At 38.3% G+C, this 13,706-nt stretch overlaps 1 protein-coding gene across 2 annotated transcripts in view; it reads right to left on the bottom strand.

Moving 5' to 3' along the window:
• LOC122811862 (pancreatic secretory granule membrane major glycoprotein GP2-like) overlaps nucleotides 1-13,706 on the bottom strand; it is a 159,738-nt gene that overhangs the window by 118,880 nt on the left and 27,152 nt on the right. For both annotated transcript variants that reach the window (XM_044083999.1, XM_044083990.1), the window contains exon 3: nucleotides 10,498-10,611. In XM_044083999.1, coding sequence (XP_043939934.1) covers nucleotides 10,498-10,611 — 114 coding nt within the window. The remainder of the gene's footprint in view (nucleotides 1-10,497; nucleotides 10,612-13,706) is intronic.

Raw genomic sequence — 13,706 nt, forward strand, 5'->3', positions numbered from 1 at the left:
CAAAACAACTACCCACCAAAAGTGAGCAACCACAAATTCTTCACAGAAACTATCCAAAATTTAGCCAACAACCAACTAAGCCTCAATAGCCCATCCCCAACTAAAACACCCTCTTCACTCAAAACAAATCTCAGTTACCCCATCTTCACCTTCAACCCAGTGCCAACCAAAATCATACAAAAATTACTCCTAAAACTTACGCCAGCCTCTAGAGCCGCCGATAATATACCTTCCGAATATCTGCAACTAGCAGCTGAAGCAATAGCCTACCCTGTCTCCGAATTAATAAACAGATTTATATCAGAGTGCAAAGTACCCCATCTTTGGAAAATATCACATATTACGCCACTGCATAAAAGGGGTACCTCTGAAGAACTTAATAACTATCGACTGATAGCTATACTATCCCCCATATCAAAACTTCTAGAGAAGGTTGTCCACATGCAACTAATGAAGTACCTCTTAGAAAACAAATTACTATCCACTCAGCAACATGGTTTCAGACCCTACCATAGTACCACCATTGCACTTACATCATTCATTAATACCGTCAATAACCACAGAAACAATGGATTGCTAGTATCTGCAACTCTCTTAGACTTATCTAAAGCCTTTGACATGGTAAACCAAGAAAAACTGCTTCATACACTAACCACCATAAATCTCAGCTTTTCTACTGTTTCTTGGTTTCAGCGCTACCTAGATGGTAGGCAACAAGCTGTAAAATGGCAAAATCATCTCTCTCCCTTACTGCCTGTCTCCTTAGGGGTACCCCAAAGCTCCATCCTGGGTCCTCTACTCTTCAACCTATTTACTAATCAACTACCATCCACCATACCCAAAGCCTCAATAGTCCAATATGCAGATGATACCACCATTATCTGTCCAGCCAACTCCCTTGACCACCTCCTCTCCCTAACACAAGAATCCTTTTCCCTGGCAGAAACATGGATCACTAACCAAAACCTCATTCTAAACCAAGCCAAAACTAAATTACTCCTCTTCAGCTTTCACAGATCTCCACCCTCCTCATCTAACTTTTTAATCTCCTCTCATAACACCACCATCACACCCAGCAGTCACGCCAAACTGCTAGGCCTCGAAATTGACAATAGCCTTAAATTTGACATTCATATCTCCCAGACCATTAAAAGAGTCCACAGAAAAATGGGCCTACTCTATCACAACAATTTCTCACCAGTCACTCTAAGGTTACCACAGCCAGAACACACCTCCTATTGACCCTACTTTACGCCTCCCCTGTGCTTACCAATCTTCGAAAAACTGAGTTCAACAAACTAGATAGCTTCTACAATAAAATAGCCAGATTTGCCACAGGATCACCTTCTAGAATCCACCATTGTGAAAGCCTCAAAAAGCTCAGCTGTCTAAACCCCCCCTGACCCTTCAAGTCAACCAACTAGCACTTTCTCACAAAGTAATACATCATCCAGGCAACACACCAGCCCTGCAGCAACTACTCCAGCCTTTCACCATTACCAGATCCCTGAGATCAAGTACCCGACACCTCCTTAAGGTAACAAACTTTAAAAATGAGGCAGGTAGATCTGTTTATAGCAACTTCATCTCTAAAATCTGGAACTTCCTTCCAGCCCACATAATAAATAACAACTCCACCACCCAATTCAAAAAACTACTCAAGAAACACTTCCTGAATCACAGATTATGTACCTGTACTACTTCTGGATAGTAACTCGTATGTCTCTCTTTTCCAGCAACTAGAGTAACAGCTTATCTACTGCTTTTGTAATGTCTGCCTGGGGTAATAGTATCACTGAACACTGTAAAGAAACCTGAAGGACAGAGCATGTCTCTCGTGTAGAAATGAGTTATGGAAGTTATCTACTCTATCTTCCTGCTATACTTGCTGTTAAACACCTCTATAACATGTATATATTAATGTAGCATTTGAATGTTGGCAAATACACTCTTTGGTTAACTCACTATCTTATATATACTATACTTCTATAAGATGTATAAAGATTGTGTACTCTATATATTGTTTAATGAACCTTTTGGTTAACATGTCTTTCTCTTGTTAATGATTTTACTGCTCTGGAGCTTTTCTCCCCTGGTCTCCACTGAAAATGGACATATATCCAGTTGGACTCTCCCGGTTAACGAATGTAAAATAAAATAAATAAATAAAATAAATTATGGATAGCAGTCAACTGTGCCTAGGTCTGGACCTCCTACAGTTAATGCCAAGTTCTACAGATGTACCAGAGATGGTCCTATGATCACAGCTGTTCCTAAATGCCTCCTGCATATTTCCACTATGTTGAGTATATGCAGCTTTGATGAGGTGCATATTTCAGATGATGTGTGACTCATTTGGCAGCCTTGAAGGAACTCACAGGTAGACTATATCTGTCATGCCCTGGTGAGGCTGAGTGCTTTGATTTTAAGTCTACTGTGACCTATGCAATGGTGGATGTGAGTGGCCAGTCCCCCAACAGCACAGCAGGAAGTGCTACTGTGACACTCGGCCACACTAGTTGCATGTTACTAACATCATTCGCCAAAAGTTCCCTACTGAAATCAGCCCTGCAATGTTTTATTTTGCTTGATGTCCCACCAATGTAATCTATAAAAGCAGAAAATCACATGACAAGTTTGTCTGCTCACACACACATATATGATCCTATAACTGATTTTGCTTACATAGTATTACACATTAAAATGTAGCTATAGGATACTTCAACAGCTAAAATTTCAACAGCTTAAAATTCAAACAACTTCACAACCAGGTAAAAAGACTGGTCAACAAAGATAAAAAAGAAGAACATTACCTAAAACTGTAGTCTAACCAAAAGTAGAAACCCCAAAAATTCTGGAATTCTATTACATCACTACTAAATCCAGGTACAAAAAACAACTCATATCCACATCCTGACAAATTATCTCAAGAAATAGCCTCTTTCTTTAATTCTTTATCAGTACTATAGCTGATATCATGGCTAACTTTCCCGAAGCAAACCCTACCACAATCAATATGTCTCCATCAAAGCTATCCTCTTACTCGCCTTCCTCTACTCCTACCCATTATACCCAAAAGGCCACCATCCATTCCATTTTTACTCTAAATCCCTTTCCAATTACCATAATAAAGTGAAAACTTCTAAAGCTCAAACCTTGCTCTAATGCTCCTGATGACATACCCTCAGAATATTTAAATATTGCTGCAAATGCCATTGCCTACCACATAAGTATACTTCTCAATAGATCCATCCAAGAATCCTATGTCCCCAAAACCTGGAAAAAAAGTATTTATTCTCTCTCTTCACAAAGATGGCAACAATAGTGACATCACAAACTTCCAACTTATCACCATTCTCTCGCCAAGATTTATTTATTATTTGTTTTCTGGGAAATTCTGACTTGGAATGAGCCAATTTTCAGTGGGAGCCCAGGGAGAAATGCTTCAGGTGCATGCCTTTGTAACATGGAAGGAAACCAGTGTACCCGGAAGAAACTCTCACAAATACAGGGAGGACATGCACTGCACACAGAAGGCACCCCAGCCAAGAATCAAACCAGAGATCCTCTTGCTGTGAGGTGACAATGCAAACCGCTGCACCACTGCACCATCCAAGATCTTGGAAAAATGCATACATATTCAACTTCTTCACTTTCTTCTTCACAACCAAGTCCTATCACCCACACAACATGGATCAGGCCATAGTACAGCAACTGCATAATTTATTTTATGGACACAGTTAATAGAGCCTGTGATACTAGCAAAATTGTCTCTGCCCTCTTCCTGGATATACTGAAGGCATTCAACACTGTTTCTCACCCTTTATTTCCAACCCAGCTGTCTAAGATCATCCTTTCCCACCCCACATTCATTTGGATCTGTAGTAGCTTAACAGATAAACAACAGGCTGTCAAATGGTAAAACTCCATCTCTCCATATCTTAACATGTCTACTGGGGTTCTCAAGGCTCAAAACCTGAACCTCTCTTATTTAGCAATTTCATTAACAATTTTCATTTATCTCTGTGTCAAGGATCTGTTATTCAATATGCAGAGAACTCAACTATTGTCTGCTCTGCTGACTCCATTTCTGATCTACAGCAACCATCTCAAATGGCATTCTGTTCCACTGAATCCTGGATATACAATGACCATGTAGCCCTGAATCCAAATAAAACCAAAATCATACTAAGAAAACAACTCCCTTCAATGAAACCCAGTTCACTATCTATTCTCAAATTAAGGCAATAATCAGAGTTGTTAACCACACAAAACTCCTAGGAGTCATTATTAATGAACATATGAAATTTGACTTGCACATACAGCATAATATCTGCAAAACTCACAAAAAACTCATAATTCTTTATAGACATAATGACTTTCTAAGCCCCACCACAAAACAATACATTACTTCCATTTACGAGCTTCTTTACTCCTGCTCAGTAGCCAGAAATTGGAATACAGTACTACTTTCTATTAGAACAACCCATAATTCTGCCTTTTCTCAAAACTTCACTATGCAGCTACATATCTGCAAACTGGAACTGCACCTTCACCAAGTATTAATGTCATGTTTTCTTATCTACTATCAAACAATGCTGTGTGAAAATCTTCAGTACTCTAATATCCTGAAATTTATGCAATGTTACTCTTTTACTCTGATGTTATCTGATTGTTTAGCTTGGACCGATAGGCCATCTATTTTTTAAGTATTTGTTTTCCTTTGTTGTATATACTCGTGTATGATTGTATGTATTTCAATCCATTATGTTCATGTACTGAGGAGCTTTTCTCCCCTGCCCTACACTGCAAAATGGATTCTCAGTGGCCAGTGGACTTTCTCCTAAACAAAATGCAAATAAATAAATAAACAGATTAAATATCCTGGTACTCAGTTCATAACAGCTGCAAGCTAGAGGTGCATGGAAAGGTAGATAAGCAGATGGCCTTGGTCAGTCCTTACCTTCAAATGCAGTGAACTGTGCTATACATTGTAATGGAAGTTACTAATCTGATTAATTTCATGCACCCCGATTAATATATGGGTGATTTTTTCCAAAATAGCTTTCACATCCAAGTCACTACCAATTACAAGGGCCACTACTCCTGGTTGATGACTGACACTAAAAATTCATTTATGTCAGTGAGGTGCTAAATTCTTAGTGGTCCCTTAGTGGCTTCCTTTGCATGGAGTATCACAGCAATAATCATTCTTTGAAACTATTGCAAAACCAAACATGGCTGTCCCCAACATTCACATCCTGGACCACTACTTTCCAAGTATGGTTCTAGTACTACTCATCTGTAGCAGGGTAACCAGAAGGTACATGACATGTGTGAAGAAGGTGTGGGCCTTCAGTACCCCTTTGTTTTCCTGGACAGTGAGCTTTTGCAACCATTGCATTCCATGGGTGGCCACTACAGTAACATATATTATGGGCAAAACATGGCAGTATTGTATACTGTACAATATCTGGACTCATGATCACAGCTCTCCCTTTTAAGCACCTGTTTATAAGCCATACTCATTTCTGTACTGTTTCCATGGCTATGGGCTCCCACTGTTTTGCACATATTTACCAAATATTGTTAATGGTATGTACAAGCTTCTCCCCAGTTTCATATTGTAACCACACCTCAACACATGGTCCTAGAACTCCAAATCCCCTATAGCATTTCCTTTTCATATGTGCCATTATACATGGTTGTCATCCCATCCAAAAAAAAAAAAAAACAAGCAGACTGCAGAGAGCTAAGCTAGGGTTCTGACTTCCCAGTTACATGCACATCGCATTGTCTGTTACAATATGTTCAATATCCACCACTGAGTTTGTTGTTCCTGATGAGATACTTTGTCAGGCAGGACTCTTTCATAAACACTGAATTTTATTCATTTATTTATTTGACATTTGTTGACCGGGAATGTCTGACTGAGCTTGCACTCTTTTTCAGCAGACGCCAGGAGAGAAGAACTCCACAAAGTATTACACACACCATAAAAGTTTTTACAGGCAGTACAGTATACATGAGGTAATATAAATATGCATTATAATGCTTGGATTCCCACTTGTAGCATGACAGTTTAAAAGGTGTTATTTACAGACAAGATGATAAAACAATATGTTAAAGTCATTCATATATTTCCAATGCATAAGCAAAAGGTTTCTCGTCCAGGAAAAAAGAGGTCATTGTTCCCTGCTACTTGTCACTCATTAGACCCATTCTAGATTACAACGCCCCTTTTGGTATGTACCTCACAAGACATCTACAACAACTGGAAAGGCCGCAGAAATACCTCACAAAGAGGATTACTGGCCTCAAACAGATGTCCTACACAGACCATCTCAATAAACTCCAGCTTTACTCCGTTGCATTTCGCCTATTCAGAGGCGATCTCTGCCTAACATACAAAGCTGTGTCAAACCCAGAGCTATTGGACATGCTCCACTTAAAGAAATCCCAATCCCTCTGAGCTACACTCTCTAGGGACCTAAACCTTGCCACCACAATAAACAGGACATGCTGAAGGGATAGATTCCTGTCCCAGAGACTCCCCATACCCTGGAACAAACTACCTATCTATATCAAACAAAGCTCCTCATTAGCACTCTTCAAGAAAAATCTTGATAATTGGATGGGAAATAGGAAATTCATCCTGCGGATCACCTCTGTGGCTCTGCTCGACAGGGGCACAGGAAAATAATTTACTTGGGTGGCGAAAGCCAGGGTGCCTTTTTGGCTAGGCTTGTATAGGCCCTAAGGCCAATAGCCTAGTACCTACCTATGAACCTATAAGGAATTCCCCTTTTAGAGGGGGAGTTATGAGAATTAACTCAAAGTTTAAGATGAGTACAGAAAGTACTGTATATCATTGTCTTAGTTCTTACAGACAACAGCATGTGCATCAGTAATCAGAAGCAAAGGGGAAGGTGACAGAGAGAGCAGGAGATAGAAAAAGATTACGTGTCAAGAGAAAAAAGGAGGGTGGCTACAGGTAAAAGAGAGAAAATTAGAGAGTTTTTTAAATTTATAAATAAGAAAGAGAGTAATAGTAGTAGTAGTTAGAATCAAGTGAAATCTAAGAAAGGGGAGTAAGCTAAGTGGGAAAAGAAGGGAGGGAGGTAAGTATGAGTAGTGAAGAAATTTTGTGAAAAAAGGTATCAGGACTTAGAATTCTGTGGCTAGAATTAAGTATGATTTGAGACGCAGCTGTATGCAATGTGGGTCAGGTGATTAAGTTCACAATGTTTGTGTACAGGAGCAAGTCCAGATATTAGTAAAGTGGACTTTTAGAGCAATTTTAAATGAGTGAGGCTGTGTGATAGATGTGATTGTTAAAGGTAGCTTACTGCAGTGCAGATAGAGGGAAGATAGTTGTAGAGGGTTTCACCAACTGATTTTTTTCATTTTGTAAATGCCAAGGAGAGTTTGGCTGGTGCTTCTAAGTTTTCTGGTTGGGAAGTTTCTGGTTTAATGTCAATCATATGAAACATAGCATAAGTAAAGTTACTTTATAAAGTGCATTAGGTGAAAACTAAAAAACACTAAATCCCTCCTTATGTTTTCATGAAAAAAAAGAGAAATCAACTTACCTTGTAGAAAAACATAGATATACAGAGACTGTCAGACATAGCTAGACGGACAGACACAGGCAAACAAACATAGGTATTGATAGGTGAAAATCAATAAAATGAATTAATATGGAGCAAAGAGATAGGAATGCTATATTTGAACAGTGAGTTCCTGAATTAATTTAAGGTACTACCTTTGCTGATTGAAACTCTGCACTTTTTCCACTATAGCGTTACCTAGTATGATTAAAGAACAGAGAAAATATATCAAATTACGCAATCTAATTATTGTACATTGCTTATATTTCTGTGGAGCTTTTCTCCCTGGACCTCCATCCTGGTAAAAATAATGTAAATCAATAAATACATAAATAAATGATTAATAATCATACAGCTGAATATAAGTCTAAGATTATCAGCATTTACCTTATATGGCTACCAACTATGTGGACACAAGTGTAAATAAGGGTACAATTAGTAATAAATATTCAGCTTCACTTTCTGAAATATTTATTTGTCAAGCAGAAAGTACTGCAAAATGTGTAACTGTTTACTGATTCAATTAAATAATTACCCCAGGGATTACCTCAGTGTCACTGCTCAACAGAGGCACAGCAAAATAATGGGTATAGTTCCCCATACTAAAGGGGTGGCGTAAGCCACAAAACTATGGGCTAGGCTTGTAAATGCCCTCGGGCAGATAGCTTAGTATGAACCTATGAACCTATATACTTGCATCTTACATCCAATTTTTGTATCTGAGATAGAAAATGTCTCCCGATGTAACTTCAAAAAATGAAGTGTCCTCAGCTCTGTGGAGGAAGGGAATGGAGGCTTGACAATGACTTAGCCTACCAAAGAACGATAAGTGGCTGGTGTCATTGCATGAGGCAAGTAAGGGGGCAGTGGGAAGGACTGACCTATTGCCAGTTCAGCCACTTCAGGAGGAAGGGAGGGGTATTCTGTCCACAATCTTAACCATCTCTGGTTATGGGGATGGTGCCTTCATAATGAGGCAGATGGTTGTTAGCATTTGGGCAATGGAAGGGTGAGTCAGAGCTAATGATGCATATGGTGTCAGTATCTCCAACAGTTAGGTGGTATTAAAATGCTTCTGGTGTTCAGGACATCAGATGTCATACTGTGGTTGCTCAGATCTGACACACGTCCCTTTCCCTATGAGCCACTGTTGGGTCCCAGCAGTATACTAACAGGGGCACAAGGGTAAAACTAGGGCTATAGAAACAGTCCTAGAGAACAGCTGATGTATATCAAAAGGAATGCAAGGGTGAGCAGCAAAAAAAAAAAAAGAAAAAAAATTGCAATATTCGCAAAACAGTGGGAAGTGCTGAATGATACAAAACAGCTGTAAAAAAATTACGAGAGAACCCTGTGGTTCATAGCCATATTCCAATAAACAATGTGAGGGGGATGAGGGGAAGGGCATGTGACAACTAAATGAACGCTCCCTTCATGGTTGTGTTTAGTCATTTGAAAAAGACTGAGTGATTTGGCCTATATGATTGCCTCAGAAAAATTGCTCCCCCATATTATTTATTTATTTATTTATTTTTATTTACCAGTGTAGTGCACTGATCTACAGCAAACAATTTCAGACTCGGCCCAGATGAATTCCAAAACATTTCACAAACAGAAAATGTAGAAATATAACTACTAACAGAACAGCTCAGACTAATTATTTAGAAAAACTGTGTATATGCATTCCAGTGAACAAGCATACTGCAATGTACAACCCAGCAGAGTGTAATGTACAATATATACATTAGTTTCAAAGTTCAGTCAGTTTTCAGTGAATCTTGATTGAGGACAAGAGGCTCAGAAAGGAGATATGTTATGTGATAGGCCCTGTTTTGAAGCAGGAACATTTGGTTTGGATGAAGAAGTGCTTTTAGAAGAGCATTCTGAAATTAGATTGACTGCTCATTTCTTTCATGCTAATGGGGAGAGCTTTCCTAAGAATAGCTGCCTGAGAGAAGAAAACATGTATAGTGCTGTGGACTTTTGTTGTAGGGGCAGTGAGAGCTGGTGTGGCTTGGGAGTAGTGTCTCAGGTTGTATGAGGAGGTTTTTTCATGAATTCTATCTTCAAGTGGTGTAAATGTATGGGCTTAAAGAAGTATTTAGATTTGGGATCCTGGAAGTAGATTGGATCTTTGCTTCATGGGTAGCCATTTTGCATTTTCTAGGGTGATACTTTGATGTTCCCAGAGAGGTGAGTTTGTAATGAATCGCCAGATGTGGCAAAGCTTTTGTTGGATGCGGAAGCAAAAATTAATTGGGAGCCCATATTCAAGTTGATAAGGAGAATTACTTTGCTCATGGCTACTCTGGATACTTGGGATAGAAAAGGGGAGATATTTTTTGGCCCAGAAGAGGAGAGAGTTTATTTTGCCTCTCACTTTGTCTATGTGGAAATGGAAGTTTAGTGACTGATAAAGCTATAGTCCTAGGTATTTGAAGGTGGATGTTGCTTCTATAGAATGTCTGTGTACATCAAAGATAGCAAAGAGTCATGTGCTTGTTAAATTTTTGTGGATTTCCAAAACGCATAGCTTTTGTCTTGGTGGGCTTGCAAAGTAATTTATGGTTTATGAGCCATCAGTGGAGATTCTAGAAGTTTGACTTTGGGTTTTCAGAAGTTTGTTCAGCAACTACTGCTTTTGTCAACATGTAAGGTATATTAGAATTATTTACTTAGTATGTTTAATAGCTGCATTAGTGAATTTCCTTCAGAGACGAATATACCATCCTGTTATGAAGAAAACCATAGTTATTTTTACACTGTCTGATACAAAACATCAATGCTGTGTTCTCATACCACTTGTAATGCAAGGGATCTACCAGCCAAAAACTTTTTCAGAATTCAAAAAATGTTGTACTATGTTACAACCAATGCTTGACCATACCTGGATTATCATAGAGTTCTGGGTTGCAGTCACAGTAATACAATGTTGATGAGTCTGAGGTAAAGTTTGTACAAACTTCATCATAATTACAAGGACGAGTACATTGTGAGTGCACTGGTGGAAAAAAAAAAGACAAGATTTTCTTAAGCAAGAATGTATCATAAAATTATTTAATTCTACATGCATGTTTTGATTATATTTTCCAACCTAGAAATGCAGTAATTACATAAGCATGCAGTTCAACAGTTTAACATATAACTTCTATCAGACTTTGAACTATTAAAACTGACTGATATCATTTTTTATACAAACCTGTTAATTTTGTTAGAAGCACAACCATATCCATGACCTTGTACTCTGCAGTTATATTTTTATTCTAATGATTGGCACGTCACCATCCTATTTCCTTCTTTATACACTTTTCCAAGTCCTGTATTTTTTGTTTCCCTACCACGTCTCATCTTTACCATCATTTCCCAGTGCAAATAAATAAATACAATTCTTCTTCACCATTTTTCTCTTCTTTATAATATAGTTTGAATGAGTGTCTTGACACTTCAAAAGGCAAAAACTGTGATTCTTACTTCAGGGTTTGGGTGCTCAACAACTCATAATGGATATAAAGTATAGTTTATGAATGCACACATTTTCCATTTTTAGTTATGGAGGGGATGGAACACAGATTCCAGATTTGTTTTATTGGTTCACTGAAATATGCAAAATGTTTGCAAGCCAGATTATGTAAATTCTTAAGTTTATTATTTAAACCGCTTGCTGTAGCAGTAGTTATGACTACGCAATTATTGTTAGCTGCACGGAGTACTGGGATCATCACATTATTTTAGGTAAACTATCACTGCACCTCAAGGATGTAACCAGTTATCATTTGCATACAGGGGCAAACCATTTTGGTCTGTATCTTGTTATCTGATCGTCTGCTACATATCATTATTATTAAATAAAGCAACTGGAATACAGTACTGTCCCTAGTTTATTTTTCTTTGTTACCGTATAAAACACGACTTTCTTAACCATATTTTCAACCACTCTTCTTGTTTTCCTGTTTCTAACCCTAGTTCTTGGAGACCATTTAGCCTCCCTTTCACACACACTCAACTAAGCCATGTTTTGCCCCCAAAAGATAATAACCATGCAGCCCAGTAATTTCTAAAAAGGTTGAGGGCAACAAGTAAGAGGAGTGCCATCACCTTTCTCAGGAAATCAGGGGATTTTCCTTATGGCCTTGACCATTCCTCTTAAGGGAAGGGTTGTAGAAAATGTGGTTGGTGTCCAGTGGATGCAGAAGACAGATGTCTCTCCTGATTTCACAATCTCCTCAATAACTCTGTCCTCTTCTTGAAGACAAAGTATTAATGGCAATCCCTGGTTTCCACTAGAGATTCTAATAGAAACCACACTCCAGGCACACTTCCTTTAACCTTCGCCTTAATGAGAAATGAGATGGTCCCACTTCATCATTCTTCTTTTTCTTTTCCAGCTCAGCCCCCCCACCACTGAAAGGTGGATAGACTCCACTTCATCATAACGTCCCCTTTGCAGGCAACCCATCCCCTATTAAGTGGTGAATGGGCTCCATCTAATCATTCCTCTTTTGCCCAGTTAGCTCGTCCACAGTGAAAGGTGTGCAAGTTTGACTTCATCATTCTCCCTTCTCTCCTGACCATTTCCTCATCAAATGAGAGGTGAGCATGCTCCATCTTATCATTCCTCTCTATCCCTTACCAGCTCTTACACCACTCAGGTTGCCAGTCAATCCCAGGTCAGATCAATTTGATTATAACGAAGGCTCTATCCCTGTATCCCACAAAGCTAGAAAACATTTGTAGAACTGTTATCACAGTCCTTGTTATACATTAACTCTGTCCTTCTCTCCCATGTTGTAATTAAAAAAGACCTGTAATCCAATAATGGGCTATTTTTCATGTGCATTTAAGAAACAAACAAAATGTTTAGGGTATACATGCTACCATTTTGGTTTGGAAGCATGCTATTTAAGGCTGATTAAAACTTATTTCACAGATATGAGACATCTTATCCACCAAATGGTTATAACCACATTTACTGTTAGACACTGTTACACATTCTTGGAGGATTTGTTAGTTACATGCTTTTTGACAAAGACAGACTTAGAAATGAAAAAATTGGTGAATAATATTTCTATCTTTAATCTTCAAGTTCTGATTAAAATATCTGAAAAATATGTAAAGAAAACAGTTATATTGACACCTACAAATCTGTGCCTTTTTGGATCTTTTACTGTCTGATTACTGGTGCTATCATTGCACTGATATAATTATGGTTTGGGTTAAGGACAATTTCTGCAAGGAAAGAAGCAAAATATTTTGTTCAGTCAAGGCTTTTTCTTCTCTTCAGTGTGATTGACTGCAGAATTCTGATCAATCACTTATGACCATATATGAACTGCCTGACTCACTTCTCATTAGGTTGCCTTATTATCTGACAAGACGATTTAAAAAAAAGCAGTGACTAATATGAATTTTTTCAAGTCTTTTTTACTTTCAAGCGGAGTTTGCCAGGGTTAGGTGTGATTCTGTTATTGTTATTGTCCAGTTACTATCTTTTCAGGGGCTTATGAGATAAAACATAATGTCATAGCATAGCTCTGTTGATGATGCATGTCTCTAGCTCATATATCATCCACACTTACCTGAATACAGGTGAACTTGGTTGCCTACCTATGGCAGACTTTTAACTGGACTGTATTTCATAGGATTATGCTCAGCTATTTGAAAGAATGAAGTTCTTGCCCTACAGATCACTGTCTACAATCCTTTTGATCTTTACATCTTTACATCAATCATACTCAAACACAAATTATTGCATCAGGGACATTATAAGATGTTTGAGGTTTCCACTTGAGTTTTCACTGGAAGAGGCAAGAATTTATAAGAAACAGGTGTTAGCAGTGATTACCTCTGTCTTGTACCCTCTATAGAATATTACAAGAATAATAAGACATATTATTTTTCAAAAAGTGATCATGTGGTGGGAGTCCAAGTACTGGACTAATCTATTTGACTCTTACTTAGGAGCAAGACTGGAACTGAGTTATGCACAACTTATCACGGAAACTAAAGAAAAGATAACTTATTTTTTTTGGAACAAACTCACTGCCTTTAAGGGACAGTTCAATAGAAAGCTAATTGTTTGGGGCTGACCTTATTTAT

The sequence above is a fragment of the Protopterus annectens genome, chromosome 1.part1, assembly GCF_019279795.1.
Source record: "Protopterus annectens isolate FY-2018-M chromosome 1.part1, PAN1.0, whole genome shotgun sequence".
NCBI classification, from domain to species: Eukaryota; Metazoa; Chordata; order Ceratodontiformes; family Protopteridae; genus Protopterus; species Protopterus annectens.